Source organism: Rhinichthys klamathensis, unplaced genomic scaffold (assembly GCF_029890125.1).
Source record: "Rhinichthys klamathensis goyatoka isolate OS25496 unplaced genomic scaffold, OSU_Roscu_1.1 h1tg000275l_1, whole genome shotgun sequence".
Taxonomy (NCBI): Eukaryota; Metazoa; Chordata; class Actinopteri; order Cypriniformes; family Leuciscidae; genus Rhinichthys; species Rhinichthys klamathensis.
Window position 1 is genome coordinate 1,780,752 of NW_026606794.1, and position 27,249 is coordinate 1,808,000.

General features: G+C 38.1%; 1 protein-coding gene across 2 annotated transcripts; it reads left to right on the forward strand.

Moving 5' to 3' along the window:
* Positions 1 to 1,798: 1,798 nt before the first annotated feature.
* On the forward strand, positions 1,799 to 24,633 carry mtm1 (myotubularin 1). Of its 2 annotated transcripts, none has more exons than XM_056268605.1 (15): positions 1,799 to 1,879; positions 5,967 to 6,052; positions 11,652 to 11,724; positions 12,209 to 12,303; positions 13,215 to 13,325; positions 15,057 to 15,158; positions 15,373 to 15,456; positions 15,656 to 15,805; positions 16,507 to 16,692; positions 17,160 to 17,345; positions 17,424 to 17,627; positions 17,859 to 17,951; positions 18,629 to 18,742; positions 22,303 to 22,479; positions 23,878 to 24,633. In XM_056268605.1, the coding sequence occupies exons 2-15, from the start codon at positions 5,990 to 5,992 to the stop codon at positions 24,058 to 24,060; spliced, it is 1,821 nt and encodes a 606-aa protein (XP_056124580.1). In that variant the 5' UTR covers positions 1,799 to 1,879; positions 5,967 to 5,989; the 3' UTR covers positions 24,061 to 24,633. The 2 variants fall into 2 exon arrangements, with proteins under 2 accessions (XP_056124580.1, XP_056124579.1); XM_056268604.1 differs by having other exon boundaries at positions 1,801 to 1,879; positions 5,964 to 6,052.
* Positions 24,634 to 27,249: the final 2,616 nt, after the last annotated feature.

A 27,249-nucleotide genomic window follows, 5' to 3' on the forward strand; every position in this document is an offset into this window, starting at 1 on the left:
AGCATAATATTCTTACAGTTATCGTCTTATTAAAATAGATGTATAAAATAGATATATTTACCATGCAGTGAGAAGACAGTGGAGTCATCCGGGACTCAAGGAACCACACATTAATGTTCTCTATATAAAACACTTGTTTCAAATATTTGATTTCTAGTAGGTTAAAGATACACATACAGTTTCTGTTCTTTTGAATTCCTTACAAATAGGTAAATTGGCTTTTTTTTTTGGTACAGTTCCTCTTAATGGTCTTTTGTGGTTGTGCCTGTTTCATTTTTAGATCAGCAGTTTTGCTTCTGCATATAAAAAGTGGATGTTTTTGCACCAGCAGCTGGTGGTTTAACAAATTTACCTCCACTACTGCAGGTTCATATATCATGCAGTTATGGATCAAAGCTATTGCTACACAACAAAAATCAAACTTGATAATCCACACTCCAAAAGTCACAACTTAAGTAATGCAAAAAAAAAAAAAAAAAACTTGTGTGTAACTGTGTGTTCCATCCCAGAGCCATTAATTCCCACAAAATGCTGGGTGGACACAGGCACTAATGAAGAACTGTTAACTGCCATCTGTAAGAACTGGTGGAATGATTGGTATGACTATGACACTGCAGGAAGCAGATTGCACGACATTCAGCCATAGCCCTCTCTGAGCAAGACTCTTTAGTTTGCATTTTTATAGGCACTAACAGTTTAGTGCCGTTAATGAATACAGAGTACATTAATTGTGTGTCAAATATTAATGACTAGTAAAATCTAATTTGTGAAAGGAGTAAAAGAGATGCGGGTGATCTGGCATTATTTAGGAAAATAAAATCTGTAGGCCTGCACTTTTCTGGCTGTTTTTTTTTTTTTTTTTTAAGAGATAAACTAGGGTGATGGTGTGGGGCAGCACTGCAGCTTTGACAGAAATGGGCAACAAGATTGAACACACTAAAAACAGTTGTTTGTTCATCAGGCAGCAATGGAAATGCTGTTTGTCCAAATACCCTATTTCTGACCCTAGTTCTTTCTAAGTAATGTTGACTGACAACATAGAGGAGGATGTTGAACTGGCTTGAGCTGAATAATGACACTAATGTATTTTTAGAGATGCTTTACAGCAGAATTGGAATTGGTCTCATATTTGATGAAGATAGATAGATAGATAGATAGATAGATAGATAGATAGATAGATAGATAGATAGATAGATAGATAGATAGATAGATAGATAGATAGATAGATAGATAGATAGATAGATAGATAGATAGATAGATAGATAGATAGATAGATAGATGATAGATAGATAGATAGATAGATAGATAGATAGATAGATAGATAGATAGATTGATTGATAGATAGATAGATAGATAGATAGATAGATAGATAGATAGATAGATAGATAGATAGATAGATAGATAGATAGATAGATAGATAGATAGATAGATAGATAGATAGATAGATAGATAGATAGATAGATAGATAGATCAGGCAAATTCAAACAGTAATAAAAAATATTCAAAAGTAATATTTAATAGGCCTATTAGCCTATTAACCAAAATGTAATATAAAAATATTTTAATGTAATATTAAAAAAAATTGTGTAATGAAATAATCAAGAAAGATGCTTCGTTTCTTCAATATTTAAAATCAATATTTTAAATATTTTAAAATTTTATGGCAAGGAATATGTTTGAGGGCATGTTTTCAGAATGGCCCTCTTATTTTTCCTCTCTTATCAAAAATACAACTCCCTAAATTCCTTGCAGTAGCTACAAGATTTGACAAGTAGCCAATGAGCGCCGTGACCGCTGTCACGTGACTCGGGCTGAGCGCTTCCTGCGGTGGTGCAAAACAGACTGGCGATCTGAGGAACGGAGAATTGCTAGTTTCTGGGTAAGTAAACACATTTGCAAACCCAATATTGCTCGGGTTGCACGTTATGACTTTTCGGCGAGGGTCTGGTCTGTATTTAGGGCTGCTTGAAGCGGACTCCGGGGTAAATGTAGCACTTGAGAGCTGCCGTAGAGATAGGCCCGAGCTATTTCCTGGTCACAGTCCTGTGCTGGAATACATTCACAGAGTAAGTCCTCACTCGAAAGCGCTAGAAGTTATGAAAGTGGAGTTTTTAGACACTTGCGAACTTTATTTCGATGTGTATGTCCTTATCTGTCACTGTTTTGACACTATGAATGGAAGTGGATATGTATATGGGCGAGATTAATACGGATCATGATTTTCCATCACATCATCACACAAGTTAGTGAAAGTGTGTAGCTAGCTGCTACTTGTTTCATGTTTGATCCGGGCATGAAACGCTGGAGGCTGAGAGTTTATGTAGGTGTAAGTGTAACTGCCTTGGACAGATTGTTTTCATTTTCTCTTATCTCTAAGTTAAAATATATAGGCTAATCAACTTTTGTATACGACTTTAAGGCTATGGGATTTTGTGTTATGTGTGCTGAATATTGAAGTGCATGATGAATGAAGGGTGTAAATGTGCCCCGTCATGTCAGAGCCACATCAGTCCTTCCTGTCATCGTTATAAATACCTCTCTCTCTCTCTCTCTCTCTCTCTCTCTCTCTCTCTCTCTCTCTCTCTCTCTCTCTCTCTCTCTCTCTCCCTCTCTCCCTCTCTCCCTCTCTCCCCCCAGACTGGTGCTATAATCATTTACATCTCTATCTCTGACCGCTAACCTCATGTGTCATGCCCTCAGGTGTTCATTTGAACCTCTGAGCTTCATTTTTTGCCCCACAAATGACTCTAAGATCTGGTTTGTTCTGTTTTCTACATCACTGTTCATTTCAAATGTGTAAATTTAGCCCAAATAGGCTAGTGACTTCATTCTCTGAGGTCCAGATGTGGTCAGATATTGTTGAAGGGTTTTTGGTGTTAACACTAAAAAGCTTGCGGCATGATTGTGTTTTTGGGTTGCTTTTATAACACAAAAATGTTTTGTATTTGTATTTCAAAAAGTTTATTAAACAAATAATAATTCACATTATTTCATTTATATCAATATAACTTACATTTCAGACAAAAAAGGCCAATTGAAAGAATTTATGCCCAAAGGATCGGGGTTCAAAATGTTCAGAAATCAATTTAATCAAGTAAACTCTTGTCAACATATCTCCTCAATGCATCACTTGACAGGATGTTCTTCTCTCTGAGTGAATTAATCGCTAATTTTAATGCTGTCGATCGAATGTATGTTTTATGTTTTCTCTCACTTCCACTTACTGACACATCTGTGGTAGTTTCTGCTAAAAATATATGAAGATGACTGTAGAAACAGCAACTGTGCTTCTTGAGAACATCCGGGTTAATAGAAAATACAAGGTTTTAATGACTTGTCAGTCGGTGCTTTAGTTTGCGTGTGACCTTCAAAAATCTTTCTAATATGTTGATTTGATGCTCAAGAAATATTTCTTATTATTATCACTGTTGAAAACAGTTGTGCTGCTTAATATTTTTGTGGAAAACTTGATGTTTCTTCAGATTCTTTGATGAATATTTTAACATTATAAATGTCTTTTACTGTCACTTTAGAACAATTTCAAAGCCAATTTACCATGGCAACAATTAAATTAGCATAATTCACAACACCAATGTTCAATACATCACAGTAGGCCTGTGCTTGTCAACTTGACTACTGCCCCACTGGCAGTGGCACGCCAAAACACGTTGTTTTTTTTGTATGTGAATGCTGTTATACGTGAATTTTACGACACAAGGGAAGAACAAAGTTTTGTTTACATTCAAAATAAATAATAGGTTAGCAATAAAATGTTACATCACATTGATTGCAACTATGCAACTATGAAAACATTTGGATTCATGTCAAATGTGAGGTAATTTTAAGCCATTTGTCATTTTTGTTTTCGGTTTTGCAATCTGGTCACCCGATTTTCCACGAATTTAACAATATTATTCCATGTATTCCACTGGACACTGGGTTGCTTTTCCCAAATCCTCACTCACGTCTCACCCATTTTCACAGGGGATTATAAACTTGTCTTCCTTTTTGTTCACTTTTAATTACTATATTCGCATCCTTTACTGTGGTAAAGTAGAAACACGCTGTACGTCAGATACCTTTTTACTTGCACATCAAATTCTATTTAACACTGTTTGTGCCTGTTAGACTTGGTAAGGCATGTCAAGTTTATTTGTATAGCGCATTTCATACACGCCACGCCAGTAATACAGTTTAGCTTTCTCTGGCAGCGAATATAACCTAAATGCTCTTGCACAGTCTGTGGAAGATTAAATTTGCTCTTCAGATCAGACCTTTTACAACAAGTGTCAGATGCTTTGGAACATCAGGAGAAGACATGAAGATTTCAGTCAAGAGCAGCTTTGTCCTGCTCGTGTCCCACATCCCTCTCAAAGCGCAGAGCGCTATGTGTAGAAATAATATAATTAGGGGTTCAAGCACAAAGTGCTGAAACCCTATTGTAATTGTAAGGATTTGTAAAACTGATCATGCAGACCAAACCGTAAGTGCTGGAGACTTGAAACCTGGGCAGATGGTAGGCCTCAATTTGGGGAGAACCTATCAGAGTATGACCCCGATTGGCCCATAGGTGGCGCTACAGCAACCAAAAGTACTAAATTGCACATAACTCCTAGGCCGTTTGACTTAGAATCAAGGTTTTTACACCCCTGTGATCCTTGGCCCAAGACGGATAAAATGTAAATCAATTTCTGAAGAAGCATGCAACATTTTATGGAGATCGGACCTTAGGTGGCACTATAACTATCAAAAAGCTTTGAAAACCATATATTGCCTATGGTAAATTGCCTGTATTGGCTGTAAATGGTCTTTTATGATGTCATCTATGATGTCAGTGGTTAAATGCTTGCTAAATAAAACTTAATGTCTTTAATGCTTATGTGCTTAAAGGCCTTAAAGGGATAGTTCGGCCAAACATGATATTTAACACATGCATTACTCACCCTCAAGCCGTTCGAGATGCATATGTCAATCTTGTTTCAGACGAACACATTTTCAGTTATTTTAGAAAATGTCTTAGACCCTTCAGTGGATATAATGTGAAGCAATGGGGTCCACCTCCTTCAAGTCCCAAAATGTGCATACATCCTTCACAAAAGTAATCCATCCGGCTCCAGGGGGATAAACGAAGGCCTTCTGAGGGTAATCCGTGCGGTTTTGTCGTAAAAATATACATATTTAAAACTTTATAAATGAAAATATCTGACTTCCGGCAACGATCGACGCGCGTTCACGGGTGATGGAAGTCGGCGTACGAGGTAGGACGTAGCGTAGGAACCGTCGTGACGTAGAACGAACGCGCCTGCGCAGCCAGAGAGCAGAGCAAAACAACGTCTACGTCACGACGGTTCCTACGCTACGTCCTACCTCGTACGCCATAGTTACGTGATTCAGTGATCATGTGACACTGAAGACTTGAGTAATGATGATGATGAATTCTGATTTGCCATCACAGGGATAAATTACATTTTAAAATATATTAATATAGGGAAATTATTTTATATTGTAAAATTATTTCACAATGTTGCTATTGTATATCTGATCAAATAAATGCAGTCTTGATGAGCATGAGAGACTTCTTAGAGAAGAAATCGAAATTGTGAGAATGATTTGTGATAGCCTAGTCTTTGAAGCACTGACTGTATACCATTATTGTCCAGCAATCTGTTGCTGTCGTGGAGTTTAATTATAGCTGTGTAATTTCAAGTCATATTTAAAAACCTAATACAAGATGTTTAACCTATATTTTCTTTTTAAGAAAATTTGAAAATGAATTTAAAATATATGTATTTTTATTTACATCTAAACTTTGGAAAACGTTTAGGCTAAATATTCTTTTTTAGGGTGAGTCTAGTGTAGATGTAGATACAATAAGTGTCTACACATCTGAACTACCCGCCAGCAGAAAAAAGTCCTGATTGTTGAACTGAAAAGAAAAATGACATTTCTCTTGTGTCTTGCAGTAGCGGTGGAAGAAGCAAACCCAGTGATGGCCTCAGCTCCTATAGCACCTTACAACTCCAGTCCTCTGGGGAACAGCTCCAGCCAAAACGTGAGTGAAGCCTGTGTGCAGATGTGCTATAAGTGTACCGTCCTCATGTCCTACGACTCATTTTCCCCTCTTTGCCTTTCAAACTACATTATCCTATAGGCCTAACTGTTGTAGGAGGTTTAGACTTTCGGCCTCTGCATGAATAAATAATATACTTCACTGGTGTCAATAGAGCTGCCCTTTGCTCTGCTTTCCTATAGAATTAAGCAACCATATAGATGCTATAGAACATAGAGACATTGATAGCATTCTTATGCTTTATCAATACCTTTATCTTTGTAAAGCGATCTTGGGTGTTGGAAAGGCGCTATATAAGTAAGCAATAAGGTACGAGAGGCTGTGCTGTATCGTGAATAAGTAACGGCTGAAGCGCAAAGCGCTTACATATACATATACATACGATACAGCACTTGCCTCGAGTACCTTATTGCTTTTATAAAACGGTTACCAGACAATAAAAATATTAAAGTAAAAAAAATATGTATTAGTGCAACTTTCATGAAGTAAAATCACTAAAAGCCTTCCTTCCGCTAGAAAAAAATAGTCCCTGACCGTGAAGAGCAACAACGTTCCAATGTGTAATATGCATGAAAGCTCAAATAAAAACAACATAGGAACCGCAGTGTTGCCCAGTGATGAATAGAACTGTTGGGTGAAGCGGTCATAGCCGTGTTTTATCATGAATAAAGCACAGCTATTGACCAATCAGAATCAAGGATTGGAACTAACTATTTTATAAATAAAAATGAGTATTATTATTAAATGCTGCCTTGTTATTGTTTTATTTACACCACTCATTTTACATTTAAACTCTTTTAAACTGCATTTATATAATTGCACTAATAAGGTGAATAATGTCACACACAAGACTATTTAAGTGAACTGCAAAAAAGAAATAAAAATATATATATTTATATATATATGTGTGTGTGGTGTGTGTGTGTGTATATATATATATATATATTAGGGCTGTCAGTTAAACACGTTATTAACGGCGTTAACGCAAACCCATTTTAACGGCGTCAATTTTTTTGTTGTGTGATTAACAAGCTTTTTGGCCTAGCAAACTTCGTAGTTTTTTTTTCACATGCTTTTGCAACAGGACGTGGCATGCACGGCGCTGCGATATGAAACCCAGTCATTTCAATGGCTTGTGCCGCGCGAGGACGTTTTGTTGCTTCGTCGACCAAAGCGCAAGCGGATCTAGCTAGACCGGAAACAAAACAACAGGCACGCCGCACACACTTGTTTGGGCTTGCGAGCCGGCCAAATAGTAGGTTAACGTTAAGTTTTGAGTGGATGACGAGCGCGAGACGCCGAAATGGATGCCAATAAGATTCTGAATGGAAAGTTTACTTTTAAAAAGTTGCCAAATGGTTCCATTGACAAGACCAAAGTGATCTGTGTGTTTTGTCGTTGTGAACGGAGCTATCAACATCGCAGCACATCCAGTCTGAAATACCACTTGATGATGGCCAAGCACACACACACACACACAGCTGATGCGAATTCTCCGCCCCCTCGTCAATATCAGGACCTCGTCAGTATTTCTTTCACCCTTTTATTGATGGACAGTGTTACATTGTGTGAGAGATTATTTGCTCCAAGTGAGAATGTTAGTGTGAAATTTAACACAGTATATGCCAATGTAGTTTTCAATAAAACACATTTGGACAAAGCAAGCCGATCCACTTTTCCATGTTAATAAGAGCATTAAAACGAGAAAAAATAATGGGACAAAAAGAAATCAAGAGACATTTAGAATAGATAAAAATGTGCGATTAATCGCGAGTTAACTATGACATTAATGTGATTAATCGTGATTAAATATTTTAATCGTTTGACAGCACTAATATATATATATATATATATATATATATATATATATCTTCTTTTTTTTTTTTACATAGGGTCATGATGTTAAAAAAGAAAGTTGATGTCCACGTTATTTGTCAGCTATCCAACTGAACTAGGCTATTTTAAGACCAGAAAGTGCATTCAGTCCAGCATAGCTATTCAGTACATTTATAGAGTGATAATAATAATACGCATATTGCATAGGGCTGTAAAAGAGGCAGTTGTTTATTTATTTTTTAACCGTGGTGGACCAACTACCAGCGTTGGTACGTCTGTTTTATCAGACCATAAAACTGTCTATCTAACTGTTAAATATAATTTGATAAGTGAAGTATAAGTGTATCTGTCCTGCAGCGTTTTTCTTTTTTACCACAGTAAAGGATCCGAATATAGAAGAAGAAGAAGTTTTATTTATATAGCGCCTTTCCAGAAGCTCAAGGTCGCTTTACATTGTACATACAATACATTTAGACACCCATATATTACAGTCACATAGGATACATATAATCACATTATCCAAAATGCATGTTAAAAAGATATGTTTTTAACTGGGTCTTGAAAGTAGCCACAGAAGAGGTATTGCGTAGTGTAAGAGGTAGCGAATTCCATAATTGAGGAGCATTAGTATTGAAAGACCTTCCTCCTACAGTAGACAACCGGAAATGAGGGACGGACAGTAAACCAAGTTCAGCTGACCTGAGAGACCGTGTAGGACGGTAAGGGTGGAGTAGGTCAGACAAATATTGTGGAGCAAGACCATTTAATGCTTTGAACGTTAGAAGCAGTACCTTAAAGTGGATACGTGATGCCACAGGTAGCCAGTGAAGTTCATAAAGCAGAGGAGTAATGTGTGCAGAACGCCTAGTAGAGGTGAGGACTCTCGCTGCAGAGTTTTGAACGTACTGTAATCTTGCAATACGTTTTTTGGGAAGACCAAGAAATAAGGCATTGCAATAGTCGAGGCGTGATGTGATTAGTGCATGAATTAAGGTTTCAGCATCAGCTAAGGTGAGAGAAGATCGTAAACGAGCAATACTGCGAAGATGGAAAAAAGAGTTTTTCACAAGAGAAGAAATATGAGAGCCAAAGGATAGAGTTTGATCAAATAAGACACCAAGGTTACGAATCGATGACAATGGCTTAATGTGAGTTCCATCAATATCAAAGGACTGGTCCATCCTTTTGACTGAGGCAACAGAGCCAATCACTAATATCTCGGTTTTCTTATCATTTAGTTTGAGGAAATTCAGTGACATCCAATGCTTGATGTCCCTGATACATGCAGTGACTGAGTCAGGCAGAGATAGCCTATCAGAGCTGGTGGTGAGATATATTTGAATATCATCAGCATAGCAGTGGAATTTAAGTCCATGCCTGCGTATGATGTCACCGAGTGGATAGATGTATATAATGAACAATAGTGGGCCAAGAACCGAACTTTGAGGAACACCCTGTGTAAGTGAGGCAGTGGCAGATCTAAACCCTTGTATAGTGATATAATACTTTCTGTCACTGATGTATGAAATGAGCCAGGAAAGAGCAGAGCCAGTGATGCCAATATCAGAAAGCCTAGAGATCAATATTTCATGGCGAACTGTATCAAAAGCAGCGCTTAAATCAAGGAGCATCAAAATGTTTATCAGCCTTGAATCCATGTACAAAAGAATATCGTTGACCACCCGAAGAAGGGCAGTTTCAGTGCTATGTGATGGGCGAAATCCAGATTGAAAAGGTTCAAAAAGACCATTAGCATCCAAATGTGTTCGTAAATGTGAAGCAACAACCCTTTCAAGGACTTTGCTCATGAATGTTAAATTGGATATAGGTCGGTAGTTATCCATATTTAGGTGGTCAAGGCCTGGTTTTTTAAGAATCGGGGTCACCGCAGCCATTTTTAATTCGGCTGGAACATAGGAATATAGGAATTAAAAGCAAATTAAAGGAAAAAACATTTATAATACCCTGTGAAAATGGCTGAGAAAAGAGTGAAGGTATGAGAAAAGAAACGACATTTCATGTCCAGTGGAATAACACATGTAGCCTAATATTGTTAAATTCGTGGAAAATCTGGTGACCTGATCGCCAACTGGAATTCAAAGACGACAAATGGCTTAAATTTATGTAACACTCTCATTCGACACGAATCCAAATGTTTCCCTTTTTGCGATATAACATTTAATTGCTAACCTATTATTTATTTTGTAAACAAACCTTTGTGCTTCATCGTGTCGTAATATTCACGTACAACAGCATTCACAAGCAAAAAAAAAATGTGTTTTGGTGTACAACCACGGTGGGGTTCGCAAGCACAGCTCAAATATTGCATGTTGCTAAATGTGTAAAAACTGTGTAATTCAAATGGGAACTTGTAATAGTGGTTTAAACTAAATAGATTGTTTCCTTTTAAAAGGAGAGCGCCCCTCCCTACGTGAACACATGCATATGCAGTGTCTGGTTTGGCACATGTAACCTCTCTGGGCAGAGGGGATTCCAGGCAGACAGGGAGTTGGCACTTCGCTGGGGCTTAAGCCAGGAGACTGCTGCTCCATACATATGTTAGTGGAGCTGTAACACCTGGCAGGTGATAGGCAGCAGAACACGACTCTTCGGTTTTTGTAGGGTCCCTGAGGACAGCTAGAGAGATTTTGTACAAAGGACAGTCCATCTGTCTCTGTGATTGCCTCTGTTTGTCTCTTTTATCTTAGTCTTTCCTTCCTTCCTTCCTTCCTTCCTTCCTTCCTTCCTTCCTTCCTTCCTTCCTTCCTTCCTTCCTTCCTTCCTTCCTTCCTTCCTTCCTTCCTTCCTTCCTTCCTTCCTTCCTTCCTTCCTTCCCTCCCTCCCTCCCTCACTCCCTCCCTCCCTCACTCACTCACTCACTCACTCACTCACTCACTCACTCACTCACTCACTCACTCACTCACTCACTCACTCACTCACTCACTCACTCACTCACTCACTCACTCCCAGCAAACAACTATAACTAATCAATTTGGGCTTGATTTCCCAGAAGACTGTGAACAATTGCTGATGCATGTTGCAGAAAATACACACTGTACCTTTAAGATGTATTTAACAGTGTTTCTTTTAATCCTCTTACTAGTTGGCTGTTTTTGTCTCTCCCCCTTGTCTTTCATCTCTGTTTACTCAACTGCCTCTTATTTGTGTAAACCAGGTTAGTTTCCCAGTTAGGATCACTGTATGTGTGTGTTTTGGCTGCTCCATTTGTCATCTCGAGAACACGGACTAGACCATTACCCAGAAGCCCTTGCTTCAAGTTGCCCATAGGGTTGCGACGTGCAAAACACTGAACAGCAGCAAAAGGCCGGCAGAATAAACGACTACACGCAGCGAATGGCACTCTTAGCTCGCATTCCAGTTCACTAACCTTCAACTGGCAGCAGGAAAATAGCCCAGGGAAAGACAATCTGGATCCCTGATCTCTCTCACACACACACACACACACATAAAGCATCAGTCTGGTGTTCACAGGCAGAGGCTGAAAGAGGACAGTGACTCTTTATTTTCCTCTTCACTACTTCCTCTTCCATTACTTCCTGTCACTTTCAGATTTTTCTCTGCAGTTATTTTTTCCTCCTATCAGATGCCACTGAGTACAGTTCTGTCTGCTCAGACATGTAGTGTATTAATGTTGAAGCAGTTGTGATCATCCTTATATGAGAGAGTGTGTGTATGTGTGAGGGATGCACCCGTGTCAACTCAATGTTCCTGCATGTGTTGACAGGCGTCCAGAGAGAGCCTAAAGATGGAGCCGCTGGCAGATGTTGCAGTGCTGCCGGGAGAAGAGCGAGTGATCGGTGAGTGAGAGCGTGTGATTGTGTGTGTGTGTGTGTGTGTGATCGTGTGTGTTTGTGGGCTCTCATTGACTAAAAATTAATATGATTGATATCTTTCTTATATTGTGTTTTAAAATGCACTATTTTAATATTTGCACTTGAAAATGTAATGTTGCCAGAACTCGATTCAGTGTGGCTGTTAAAGTAGTATATATTTTTTTATATAGTAAAGTTGTTACATTGCAGATTTGTTTCTTATTGGTTTGTTGTTAATTTGGGACACATCCATTGCTTCACACTCCAGACCAGTTAGTGGTGGAAATGTGGCCAACATATTGGCAATAATGCCACATCACACAGTTGTATTTAATAATAATAGATAATAGGGAGCTATAAAATTAAAGTACTATGCTGGTCATGTGATCTCAAAATGACAGCCCCCAGATGTCTGCATCTCATGTGAGTTTACAACATTTTGTCTTTCCCTCTCTATTTTACTCTTCAGATAAAGAGATCATCTATATCTGCCCCTTTAATTCTGCAGTCAAAGGAAAGGTGTCCATCACCAACTACAGACTCTACTTCAAGAACACTGACTCAGTAAGAGAAACGTTCATTTTTGATTTTTCAAAATCAAAGCATTAGTTCTCTAAGTGTTCAGGCACAGTAATTCTGAGACCATGCCAGGTGCTCCTCTGTTTAAAACCATCTTATTAATTTCCTTCTTTCTTTCAGTTTTCCTCCATTTTTGTCCTTTTAAAGGCTTGTTTCTGCATTCTTTATTTGAATACAATTTTAGTGTCTACCTTAGTTATAGCACACATCTATTAGTCTGTGTTAACAGAGAAAAGAGTGGGATATGAGAGGACAGGAAGGAGGGATTTTGTATCACATCATATCAGAGAAAGGCTTTCATCTTGTTTCTGGCTCTGTCCTTGTTTGGCACATGGTAGCGGGCACCTGCAGCCTTGTTTTGTGGACGTTTTGACCGTTGCTGGGGTCCGTTGCCATGAACTGTCAGCTTGGCAAAGTGAGGGCAAGGAAGAAAGTTGGTGGTACACAAAAGTTATGAATTTCATACAAGTGTTGATATAATTAGCATATTCATGGATCCGCATATACTAAATGAAGAAAGGGTTTAGTTACATTCAAGCTATTTTAAGGCATGAATTTAAAAAATCACAGTAATTTTTTTTTTTAAATATGTCATTTTGGTGATCAAAGTTAGGATAAAATGATTGATTACAAGGGCTAATCATTCAGCAAGTACCTTGCTATTCTTGTTATGGTGGAGCCGTTGCTTACACATTACATCAGCACTTTACTAGAGCACCCTCATCAATTTCAGAAGCACCCTCAGTGATTTGATTCTGGAACCGGGCCTGGTGTGATATGCATCAGGTCTTTTACTATAATTGTGTGGAATGGAAAGTGTTATTTCTGAGGTGTTTATAGTACATACTTGCGTGTAAGATTGTTGATATTTTGTCTTTGTCACTTCCTATCTTAAGGAGACTCCAGTTACCCTGAACGTGCCTTTAGGTGTCATAAGCCGCGTAGAGAAGATGGGCGGAGCCTCCAGTCGAGGAGAGAACTCCTACGGGTTAGAAATCACCTGCAAGGTAACGCTCACACAAGGCCTAAGAAATCCACATTTGATAACAGCTAATGTTAAAGAAAGCATTTAAAAGGTTTTAGGTTTATTACCACACTACTGCTTAAGATTGGGGTCAGTAAGATTGGTTTTTAAAGAAATAAGTTTTATTCAGCAAGGATGCATTAAATTGATCAAAAGTTAAAAAGACATTTCGGTAACACTTTACAATGAGGTTCATTAATTAACATTAGTTAACTACATTACTTTATTAAAATCTTGTTAACATTAATGCACTGTGAACTAACATGAACAAACAATGAACAGCTTTATTTTTATTAGGGCTGTACTCAACCAAAGAAAATCTTGGTCGACTGAAGTCCTGAAACTTTCGACTAAAAATGACGTTACGAAAAAAACGTTCAAAAACGTACCAAGTACAAGCAGTACTTGGTAGCCTTGTTTTCCACCTAAATGAATTATAAATCAATATAAAAAAATTAGTAGGCTATTTGCAGTATATTAAATCGTTTTTGACCTAATTATTTTCACTGAAATGAGTCTGATACACGAGTCTGTCGGCTCTGACAGCGTTGCATCACGTGCACCTGCGCAATATCATAGCCTATGATTTCCGAAAATAGTACTATGTTGTCAACTAGTGATATCATCACAAGGACTGTTGAGGAATATGCAACATAATTTAGACAATTCTTTTTGTCATATGTTATAATAATAAGTTATAACTGTCAGACACTATCATTTCAGCCGCTCTGTGCATGTCCTCGCACAGAGCGAGGCTGAACAGCTCATCTTCGCGGCTGAGACACGAATAGACTATTAACTTAAAGCTTTTACTCTTAATAAACACAAAAGGCACGTCCACTTTAATAAAAAAAGAATATTTATTAAACAAACCAGATCAAGAGCAGAAACGAAATAAAGTGCATAACTGATTTGCCAATTCTGATATGTTCATATAGCCTAACGTTAGTCAAAACAGACAGGGCAACCTAACGCAAACAAGTTAGCTTACCGCTTTTAGATTATATGTCATTTTTGTCGTTGAGCTGCGGAAGGCAACAAAATGCTGCCACACTGTCGATATCTTTGTTGACTATTAAACGCTCTCACAATTAAGTAAATAACGTTCTGTCTCTCTTCTCCAGTGGGTTGGGCTAATCCAAAAAAAGGGAAAACAAGAGGGGTGTTCTGAAGACAGACTGTTACCTGTGAAACACGGGTACTCTGAAAACACCCCCATTAGCTAGTGCTTTCCACCTGATGAAATGAGCGCGGCAAAACTGATGAAATGAACGTGGCAAAAAAATCGACCAATCAGAATTTTGGTCGAACCAGAACGTATCGACCAATTAATCGACTAATCGACTGGGACAGTACAGCCCTAATTTTTATTAACTAGCATTAACAAAGATTAACGAATACAGTAACAAATGTATTGCTCATGGTTAGTTCATGTTAGTTAATACATTAACTAATGTTAACTAATGAACCTTATTGTAAAGTGTTACCGACATTTATAATGAAATAGATTTATATAGTTAAAAGTAAATGCTGTTCTTTTGAACTTTTCTATTTATTAAAGAATCCTGAAAAAAACATGTATCAGGGTTTCCACAAAAATATTAAAATGAATATGAAATGTGACCGGTTTGCCTAGAGCAGGACAAGCAATCCCCTTCTTTGAAAGTATGACATTTGACATTCTCAAATCATTTTGTGTGTGTGTGTTTATCAGGACATGAGGAACCTGCGATTTGCACTGAAGCAAGAAGGCCACAGCCGAAGAGACATATTTGAGATTCTTTTCAAATATGCTTTCCCACTGTCTCATGGAATGGTCAGTGTTCAGTGTTTTGCTTGATTCTCAAATGCTACATTTCACAGTCATTAAAAATGATTTGAAACAACATTAATCCTTGCATTTTATACAGTGCGATTAAGTGTTGTCAATGTTTCAGCATTTCACAACCAGCTTTCATCAGTAGCTGAATGTATGAAATACTGGTATAACTGACTCTTTCACTTTTTTTCTGTTTCTTTGACTCTCACAGCAACTCTTTGCCTTTCTGAGTCAGGAAAAGTATGAGGAGAATGGCTGGAACGTTTATGAGCCTTTGGAAGAGTACAGGAGGCAGGTGAGGACCAGATGCAAGGACTTGTGCTTGTTTAGAAAGGGTCGTGCTGCCCTTGTGCATCCCGCTCACACTCACCATTCACTTACAATTGCGATTGATATGATATGATATATGTTGCTAATGTAATTGCGTAAGACAATACATAGTGCACAATATACTTGCATTAAAGAATATGTGTTGTTGCTGTTCTGTTTGTCAGGGTCTACCCAATAGTGAGTGGAGGGTCACTTTCATCAATAAGAACTACGAGCTGTGTGACACTTATCCCACAATTCTTGTTGTTCCATACAAGGCCACAGACGAAGATCTTAGAAGAGTCGCTACCTTCCGTTCCCGCTGCCGCATTCCGGTGAGCTCTTTTACAGATGAGCAGTATGAAAGGTCAGAATAATGGTGGGATTCTTGTTGGAAGGTCAAATTCAAGCTTCTGTTGCATAAGGAAAAGGCTGTGTAGTGGAGAATGTCAGCCTTTTCATGTAAAAAAGAAAGCAGGGCTTTTCAGATTTATAAATTAGAAGGCAAATACATTTACCTTCATGTACAGTATGTGGTTGGATATTTATAGATATCTCTATGATGAACATCATAGATGCACTAATATTACACGTCTGGCTGATACAATAAGCCAATAATTATTTTCACGTTATGAATGATAACCAATAAATGGCCGACATTAAAATTCTATAATATTTTGTCTAAATAAATCAAATAATAAAACACTAAAAGCTGCAGTCAGTAATTTTATACATTATAACATGTACATGAAAAATATTAAAGATAAATTAAATGTTAAAATTAGGAAGTAAGCATATTAAATTAAATATGGACAATATACAATATCAACAGATACCAATAAGTAAAATGTTTTATATTGGCAAATAAACCGATATGGTACAGATGCATATTGTGCATCCCTAGAGGTTGTTAACGTTCTTTAATTTTTCTTGTCTTCTACCTTTTTAGAGATTCTTACAAAAAAAATTGTTGTATGTTCGGTGATTACCTAACCATCTGTGATGATGATGATGATGGGTTTCCTTCCACTCTCAGGTGTTGTCGTGGTTCCATAAAGAGAACCATGCTGTGATCACGCGGTGTAGCCAGCCTTTGGTGGGCATGAGCGGCAAGCGCAACAAAGATGATGAAAGATATTTGGACATCATCCGTGAGACCAACAGCACTATCAAACTCACCATCTATGACGCCAGGCCTAACGTCAACGCTGTGGCAAACAAGGTTAGGTTCCAGTAGGTCACTAATAAATGGGGATCATTGGAAGACCTAAGATATTCAAATTCATCTCCAAGAAGTTCTTGAGAGTTTTTGAATATGAAAAAACACTTTTTTGTTTACCTCATTTCTAACATATGGCATTATCCACTGAAGGTATGGACTGGTTACTGTTTCCCAGTCAGACTTGGACTCTTGGTTTGTATAAAATAAACAAAACGGTGTGCTTGCATGAGTATGTTTTCAGGTTTTGTGTGTTGCCAGACTAATTAAAATCAAAAAGTGGACCACCACAGAGGTGCTTTGCCAAGCTGAACACCGCTGACAGAGCATTTTGAAATGGCATTTTTGATCCAATAATTTCTCTTGCACAATGTGTTTTGGTACATGAAGTGTGAATGCAAGTGTGCAGAATTTCTCGTTTACGTGATCACATATCATAACCGGTAGACCTCTCTACCTTTACCCTCCAGGCCACGGGTGGGGGTTACGAGGGCGACGATGCCTATCAGAACGCTGAGCTGGTCTTTCTAGACATCCATAATATCCATGTCATGAGAGAGTCACTGAAGAAGCTAAAGGACATTGTCTACCCCAATGTGGAGGAGTCTCATTGGCTCTCCAGCCTGGAGTCCACCCACTGGCTAGAGCATATTAAGGTTGGTTTTTTCATGCATACCAATATATATTATAAAACTTAATATCATCTAATGTAGCTATCTACCTTCCTGCTCTAGTTGGTGCTATCAGGGGCCATCCAGGTGGCTGATAAGGTGTCTTCTGGGAGCTCTGTGGTGGTGCACTGCAGTGATGGCTGGGACCGCACAGCTCAGCTCACCTCTTTGTCCATGCTGATGCTGGACTCCTACTACAGGACTCTCGGTGGCTTCCAGGTGCTGCTGGAGAAGGAGTGGATCGGCTTCGGACACAAGTTCGCCTCAGTGAGTTTTAACTGAGTTTACAAAGTATTGCATCTGCAAAACAACACAATTTAGTGATGGAGTTTGAGTTCTATCAACCATGATATCAGGGTGATTGCTTTGATAGACTTGATAGAGTATAATTAAGGGTGAACTACAACCTCCGTGTTAGATTTTGTATTGTGTAAAAAAAAAAGAGAAATAATCGTTATCAGTTGGTATTTATGTCATACTTTGTGTGTGTGTGTGTAGAGAATCGGCCATGGAGACAAAAACCATGCAGATCAGGACCGGTCACCTATCTTTTTGCAATTTATTGACTGCGTGTGGCAAATGACTAAACAGGTATGGATATAATTGTCTAACCATGTCATGTCATATCATGCTTCTGCAAACCTTTTTTTTTTCTTTTTCTGTGGAACACAAAAGGAGGTATTTTTTATAATGTCTGAATTGCTGTTTTCCATCTAACCAATGTGGATACTGATGCTGAGACCCAGATACACGCACAGCAAAGGTTTTTTTTTTTGTTCTTCACACAAATGTTCTTCAAACATATGTGCCTAATAAAATGACTAGATTTCATCCCTGCAAAAATCCTTGAAAACAATGGTAAATGTGACCGCACCTTAACACACGAGAACCTGCGGCAGTCAGCATCATTGACATCAAGCCTGGTGCAATCCATTTTTATGTGGCAGTTTAATATATGTAACATTGAATGAGATTGAACTGAATAATTACTTAAATTTCTCACAGAGCTATTATATGTCGCCAGCAGTAGTATTACGTACTTGTATGGTACTCTTTGCGGTTTTTGGAGCTAGTTATATTCATGGAAAACAGCATCTTAAGTGGCAGCTATTTTATTCTAAATATCTCTTTTTGTGTACAGCAAAAGAAACCAAATCATACAGATTTGGAATACATTTTCTATGTGTTTTGTTCTTCAGAGTTTACAGGTATTTAGAGTTTAATGTGAGTAAATCTGTTTAACTTTTATCCCTCTCCCACATCTGCAGTTCCCAACAGCGTTTGAGTTTAATGAACGTCTCCTGGTAGTAATCTTGGATCACCTGTACAGCTGCCGCTTTGGCACGTTCCTCTACAACTGTGAGAGCGCTCGTGAAAGCAATGTAAGAAGTAACAAACACACATCATTGATACACATTGATATACAAGCCCTGAACTTCCCTTATCTTTAATACAAACTGGACCACAATGTGTAGAGCTGCACGATTAATCGTTAAAAGATCGCAATCTCATTCAAACACCCATCTGATCTCATTCCTAAATGACAATGAACGCCTGTCTTTTAAACCTTTGACAAAATCACATCAGAACATTCATATCTGTGTTGGCGCTGCCTCTGACCCAGACAAAGCATTTATCATGTGTAGGTATGAAACTATGGAAAGCTATGGGTCTATGGAAGCTATAAAAATAGAGCAAATAAAAAATGTATTTGTCATTGAATCATTCATTCAAGAGATTCGTTCAAAAATGCTAATTCATCCAGCAATGAAACAAGGGAATTATTTATCGTCGTTGAATCAATCATTCAAACCGAGTTTTTGAAATAATTCAGATTAATTAAATATTTTAAAGTCCCTGTAAAGTAAAAACTAAGTATGTGTTCTGAGTTTGTCACACCACAGAAAAATGTGTTATTAGCCACCCAGACAAATTTGAATGATAAAAGAAAGCCGGCAAGTACATAAAATAAGCTATCGAAATCTTGAAAAAATGAGCAGTAGTCTCTGCTCTCAAACGCTGGGGGCGTGTCCGCTGGCTGCGCTGAAACCACGCCCACTCGCGGGAAAGCAGCCGACGGTGATATTTGTGATACTGCTTTCGGGACGGGGAGATGAAGGCCGAGGCGGGAGATAGTCGGTTCGGCCCCATTCACCAGTAACAGCGGATTATCAGTGAATCCCAGTTGTCTCCGACGAAAGTTTATAAAACTATCCCGTGTAAAATGATCGCTACAGAGGCGGGTGTTGGCGGTGATCCTCAGCTCTCCATCAAGGTTGGCTCTTCACAAAATTAATCCACCTCTTCTTGATGAGATCGTTTTTAGGAAATTTAAATAAAGACACCGATCTGTTTTGTACATGATCGCATCCAGGTAGCAGCCTACGCATTTCCGTGTCGAAGGCATAGCTAGCTAGCAAACTGTAGGCTGTAGCAACTAATAGTACTGACATTGAGTGGCCTCAGTGCGTCATCAAGTAGGGGCGTGTCCAGGAGCTCAGGGGCTCCAGTGCGTCATCGAGCCCCGTTTTAGCCCCGCCCAAAAAATCCGGAAAATAGCAATGGTGAAAAACTGTTTAACGGTCTAACTCCACAATTCAGTAATTCACAGTTCACAGTCTTTGTAATATGTTTTAGCAATACATTTCTAACATTTATAATGGGTTTAGATTTTTTTTTTAGAATTGCCTTTACAGGGACTTTAAAGTGCCCCTTTTATGGATTTTTGAAAATGACCTTTCATTTAGTGTGTAACATAGCTCTAAAAGAATGAAAACATTCTGCAAAGTTTTAAATCTGAAAGTGCACCGTATATAAAGCTATTGTCTTTCAAAAGTAAGAGTCGACTCTGAGTCAATGAAATGAATCACTGCCCAAGGACGAGCATGTGAAGAATCAGTGGTTAAAATTCATCTTTACCATGATACCACAGCAGTATAATCCTAAACTTTTGCTGTGTTCCCTTTATTTTACTGACGACTGCTTCTCAAATCTCGGAGTTCAATGCAGGATTCGCAAACCGCTTGCTCTTGAAAGATGGTGCTCAAAATACTTAGCTTTGAGTTTTATATTGTGTAGGTCTCCTGCTAACTGGCTAACTCATGTTATTACTATCTTACTGAAATACTTCTGCTGATCAGTTGTGGGCCACTATTACCTAAAACGGTGTCTATTAATGCAGATTAGCTGTCGTTCTCACTTCCACTTTGAGTAACATGGAGCAAGATTTGTTTTACGAACGTTTGTTACATCAGTCATTCATGCTAGAGCTTGGCTTATGTATGCACTGTTATTGATACAGTTTCCACATGTTCACCGCAATAAATTAGAAAAATACTAGGTAAATAAATAAGTACAAGTAAAATAATCGGTTTGTTTGATGGACATGCACTTGTTAATGCTGATGGTGAGGAATTACAGTTGCAACATCTCATAACGTACCTCAAACTGAGTAGCGTATCACTGAGAAACGTTCTGCTCGAGTCGTCCTTGCGATGGAGGTTCGGGTTGAATAACTAGTTCTTCCAATGTTTCATCATCGGACTCGCGCTAGGATGGATATGGTAAAATCAACGTCATTGTTCGTTACTGTGTTTAGTTTACGGTGTAGGAAGCCTCAATGTTGTTATGGCAATGGGCGGTTTTGTTTTCGACACACGCGCTGCACGTGGTAGACTAATCACAACAGACTGAGCTGTATGGCCAATCAGAGCAGAGCAGCTCGCGGAAAGAAGGGATTTAGAGAGATTGATTAATCTGACGAGTCGTTTGAGACTCATTGAAAATGTGGTGATGTGCAAATGTATATTATGAGAAAATGAAACAGTTTTTTGATCATTGATGCATGTAAACCTGTTGCAGGAGACTACAAAACAACATTAGGGAACTTTAAAATAGCATAATAGGGGCACTTTAAATACTGCAGCAATTAACATTTTGTCAAAACCTTTAGTTGTCTATTCAGAATTGTGGGAGAATCTTGATCTCTGTTTGAAAACAAAAAAAAATTGTGATTCTCAATTTATCCAGAGTCATGCAGCTCTAATCTGTCTTAGACAAAAAATGTTTTTATTATATATAGTGTCCAATGAATGATGTATCAGACGATGTAAACAAAATACTGATTAATCGGCCATGAAGATGCAGTAGCGTCTAAAGATGTAAGATCATTTGTGAAAATGCTTCCATTTTTGCTTTTTTTATATTTATAAAAAAGTGAGTGAAAAGTTAGATTTAAAAACTTAATACATTTGACTATTTAATATCATGATATAGAAAAAAAAAACTATTTTTCTGGTTTAAATTAGATTTTGAACCTCAGATTTTCAATGTGCTCTCACTTTTGAACCTCACTCTATATTGATCTATCACTGATACATGCATTGTGGAAGTATAGCCTAGATCTATTAAATTGTGCTCCACTGTACTATTCTTTCTTTAACTTAATCACACCTTTGTCTCTTAATCTCTAAAATCTTATCTTCTTCACTGCCTATTTGAGGCGACTTGTCATCAGTAGGATAGTATATTGGCCTTTGCTTTCTTTCTCCCGCATGCACACATTGCCTTTTATTTCTCTCTGCGCTCATTGTGTGAAGTAGAGCATGAGTAAAAGGGATGCTTGACTGACTCTCAGTCGGAGTAGGACGCACTTTGGGGAGATGAAACATTCATTCTGGTGGCCCTATAGAGCCGTCCACTGCAACAACGTTAGGGTGCACAGTCCCACTTTATCTACTGCTAACCAAAGGATTTGACACCTTACCATTTGTATTACTAATATATTCAACAGCTTAACAGCTGATTTTTAAATCACCTGTACTTTAATGTGGGTATGTGTATATATTATATATAGTACTTAAGATTCACTTTAAATAACAGATTAGTGTTTATTCAAAATACCACCTTTCTGATTTTTCTTTTGTCCATATTGTTTCACTAGAATGTTCGGGTGAAGACGGTGTCTCTGTGGTCTTTGATCAACAGTGACACATCCTTGTATATAAACCCCTTCTACACACCAGAGTCAAGTCGCGTGCTTTACCCTGTAGCCAGCATGCGCCACCTAGAGCTGTGGGTGACCTATTACATCCGGTGGAACCCTCGCATACAGCACCAGGTATGGACATACATTTCACAATCAAGGCCTGTACACACCGGGACGAATATCGGCTCGCGTTATTCGTCAGCGTTTTTCAACGCGTTTTTTGTGTTCACACCCAAGCGATTTTCGCTGACGATGAGCCGAGTGAACACGCAAATTCATTCCCTGACATTAGATGGCGCTTAATGTAAAACAGAAATACCCCGGTCCACAAAGTGGCGCTGCGCAACTACGCTTCTGACACTCGCTTGTCACTCAGAAGAAGAGAGCAAGTTTGTCGCGTTTGTTATATGGTTCTTTATTGTCGTTGGTGTCTCTTTATAAAGACACCAACAAGACCAGCAGCTCTACTCATCTAGCCTTACATCTTCCTCGTCTTATTTCTTCCCGGCAGAGTGTAGACGCTGTATATCTTCTTCGCCATTACGTATGTGTGCTCGGCAAGACCGTTTTGTGTTTGAGCGCCCCCAAGTTATGTTTTACTGTAACTTCAGAAGCTCCAGACACGTGAGCAAAAGCGCCAATCTCATTGGTCGGATAGTTTTTGACGCGGCGCGTCAAACCAAAAAAACGAACCCGAGGCGTTTTTAAAAAAATGACGCTTTTACGCGTGGCGTTTTACGCGTTGGTGTGAACACTCACATTGGCGCCCTTTGTTTAGTCACGAGGCGTTAAACGTCGGCGAATAACGCGCGCGAAATTCGTCCCGGTGTGAACAGGCCTTCAGGTTGTAGTTTCTTTAGCTTTTGTATGATGGTAAGCATTATTTAAGCTGACATATTTGGAGTATACATTTATACAAACCGATCTTGGAAAGGGGGAAAAAGCATGTGCATCTTTTTATAGTGGGTGTTTTTGCCTCTGGGTGGGATTGAGTGTTTATCTGTGTGTGTGCGTACCCGATTCAGCGGTGCAGAAAATCCTCTCTCTCCAGTTTAATTATGTTCTGGCACTGCAGTGAACTGTCACTCAAACTGTCCTTATCACCCGACACACACACATTCTATCACAGTGGTTTTGCAGAAGCCACTCCAGTATTGGCATGCATAAGAATTTTGCCACATTAGTCATAACAATGATTAATGCTGTTTACCAGTATACAAATTAAATGCGACAAAAACAATAGACCAATGAAAACAAACAAATGTAATGTGTACAGACCAAAGTGCCTTTTTTGAGGATTATATTGCATATTTTTATCATAATTATCCAGCAAATTATAGAATAATGCAAAAATGCTTGTCTTAGAACTAGTATTCCAACATCTTGTTTGCATCAAAAATGTTTTGTGATGCAGATGTGATTCGTTTTCCTTATTTGAAGTCAAAGAGTGTTTTTGCTGCCCTCTGGTGGATTTTTGACATGGATGTCACTTCACATGTATGAATGTTTGTGTATATTTGTGCCTATCAGCAACAGAGTCCCGTGGAGCAGCGCTATAAGGAGCTACTGGCGTTGAGGGATCAGTACCTGAAGAAACTGGAGGAGCTACAGCTCTCAGACTCCGCCCCTTCCTCCACCCACTTGACAAACAGCTCCACCCCCAATGCTGCCACGCCCAATCAGCACATCACACACTTACAAACACCGTTTTGATCACACTCGCAACCTGTTACAGACATTGGACATTTGTACATAGCAATAGTGATAATTATGGTAACACGATTAGTAGTGATGTCGACGATAAGAGTAACAAACCAATTATGCAATAAACCACAGTACGGCCTTCATTGCGCAAAAAAACAAACAAGTTAAACGAAAAGAGAAGCCTTAAAGTGACAGTGCTGTTTTTTCGTGCCGTATACCATGGACGAAAGTAAGTCAAATAGTGTGTGTGTGTGTGTGTGTGTGTGCCAGAAACCACTTGGATACTGTTTGGAATGGTCAAATGACGAATGAAAGCGATCAAGTCAGACGGACGTATGTGATATGTGTTGCATTATGTGTGTTATCAGGGTTCTAAAGTGTCTAGATCTGAGTGCAGAACATTTCTGAATGTTGAGCAGTGGTAAGATTGTTTAAAAGGTGTTCAAAGAGTGCTGGTCTTGTTTACGGAGTTGTAAACTTTAGTCTACATTGTGTCCAGTCAATCTAGTGTCAAGCAGGGTCTTCAACCTTTGGTAGAGCAATCATTTCATTGGTCACTATGCGAGGTTTAACTGCTTGACTCAAATAAGGTAAAGGAAGCAAATATGTTGTCTAAATGTCTTATTTTTTCTCTCCGTAAAGGTCATTTGCTGCTCATGTGAGTGTACTATATGGAATGAAAATGTTCTGAAGTGATTAACATTAGTTTAACATTAATAACAGAACCAGGGTTTTTTTAAGCGAGCGATACAGATACCTTTTCGGTGCCTTTACTCATATTTGAGGTTTTCAGGTGTATATTTTATAGAGAAACATTGTTTTTTTTTGTTTTTTCCTTTATGGCAGCATCATCCACTGTGCGTTTGAGCGACCGGTTGTTTCCTCCCCTGCTGAGGTTTGGGAGTTGAACAATTTTAGGCCCTACATGTTAGTGGCTTTGGGTTATACCCCTTAAAACGGCATGCAGTTGCCACGGAAAGCAAATATTTTGTTTCTGATGGAGCTGACAGTATTGCTCCCAACGAGACGCAGCATAGTCTGCAAAGTCTTTTGGGAAAGATGGAGTGGCTGTGATATAAATTAGTATGTTTGTGCTGTTCCAAATTCAGTCTTTTCTTGAGGAAGAGAGTTGTGACTGACACGGGGGGAATAGAGGAGAGTCATTGATTATGCTGCCTCGGAAAACTGAACTTCTAAAGACTTTGACCTCAATGAGGATATGAAGTTCAAACCATAGTGTGCAAAGAAGACAAAAGTTCAATAAACAAACAAACCATTTGCGGTTGGTTGTTTTTAGGGGGGGAATAAGACAGAAATCTATTTTTTATTTTGTACAAGTACCAGAACTATGTAATTACCTCAAACAAAAACCTATTTTACTGTTGAAAGTTCTATTGTTGTAAAATATAATTATTTTATTCAGTGTAAAATTTGACAGTTTTATAAAAAGGAAAGTAATTAGAAAAAAAAATGTTTTGGTTGGATTTGGTAATTGTAGGTAATTTGTTGATATATATATATCATTTTCTTTTTTTAATGGGCATTTCATTTTGCTTTGTAACATTTTAAAGATCTGAAAACGATCTGATTCTGTAGTAGGGAAATCTTTTTCTCAATCAAATTGCTTGGTGCATGAGATTGGTTGAAGGAAAGCTGCACTCTGATTTTTTTTTTTTTTTGTCCTGACATTATCTTAATTTAGACATAATAGTTTAAAGGGATCTATTTGTGTTTTGTATTCCCACATGTATCCTTTATTTGTTGGCCAGCTATTGTTCTGTACATAATGCTGATTAAATTAATTTAAAGAGTTCACATGGAAAAGACTATGCTGATTATTGTACGCCCAGGCATTCTGATTCTGACATAGCGGCCTGTTTGAAGGTTGCTTACAGTGCTATAAAACGCCATTGTATAAACCACCCTTTGCTATTTATTTATTTTTCCTAGTGTGAATCTGATAACATTTAAAAAGGTTATTCAAGACCTGCTAGCCTAGCATGTAATGAGTGCAATGAAAATGCATACTCTAATCACCAAATTAATCATCATATCTACTATGGCAGTGATCTGAATACAGTATAGTTATAAAGACAAGCCTGAGCTAAAAAGTAAACAGATGTTTACTGGGTTATATTAATGACGTGCATGCCACAAATCATCTATTGCAATGTTCTTTTTTTATTTAAAATCACAGAAATGTACGAAAAGTGAGGTGTCTGTGTTTTTAACCGACGATGCAATACCATATCAGCAAGGAAATATTCTACAGCAGTTTTTGTGTTTCAAACTCTCACCAGTTTAATAGCTAATATTGGTTTTCGTAAAAGAAAGTTCAGGCCTTTCCTCAAGACCTCAACTCATATCAGTCCAGAATATCTTTGTAGGCATGTCACTGCAGATAGATAGGTAGATATTGATATTGTTTATCCATGAATTCTGAGGAAAATAAATACGTGTAAGCACAATATGTATGTGTGTAAAGCTATATATATACACACACACACACACACACACACGCATGCTGTCAGGCCAAAAAAGTCAGTAGTATGGATTTAAATAGGCAAATGCTTAAGAGTCTATGATTAGATCTTTGTTGCAGTGATTATGTTTCTAGCATCTTATATGTTGACAACAGTTCTTCTAACCCTAACTGAGGGAGTGTGTAGTTTTTCATTTCTTAAACAACCATGTAGAAAGACACATCATGGCCATATTACAGGATGACGATGTCAAGATTCATCAGGCTCAAATTGTAAAAGAATGGTTGAGAGGGAGCATGAGCAAGAATCATTTTCACACATGAATTGGCACCTCTGAATCCAGACCTTAAATTCATTAAAAGTCTTTGGGATGTCTTAGAGAAGACTTTGCGGAGTGCTCGACTCTTGCTTTATCAATACAAAATCTTGACCAAAAATGTCTGCACTTCTTGATGGAAATAACATCACAGTATATTGCCATTAAGATGTGCATTTTTGCCTATTCAAATGCACACACACACACACACACACACTTGTTACTTATGTCCATTACCCTTATTTACATCAGGGTTTTCCAGACTGGGGTTTGTGAGTTTAATGAAATTTATGATTAATGATTAATTAAATCACACACACACAAATGAAAATAATTTTGAAATAAAAACAATCAAAATGAACCACTTACTAAAAAAAGATTTAAAATAAAAATAAAAAT

Excerpts from the sequence above, each read along its gene's own strand:
- mtm1 (XM_056268605.1), top strand. The coding sequence starts at position 5,990 with ATGGCCTCAGCTCCTATAGCACCTTACAACTCCAGTCCTCTGGGGAAC. Across the intron at positions 17,952-18,628 it reads TGTGGCAAATGACTAAACAG|TTCCCAACAGCGTTTGAGTT; the intron begins GTATGGATATAA and ends CCACATCTGCAG. Across the intron at positions 22,480-23,877 it reads ACCCTCGCATACAGCACCAG|CAACAGAGTCCCGTGGAGCA; the intron begins GTATGGACATAC and ends TGTGCCTATCAG.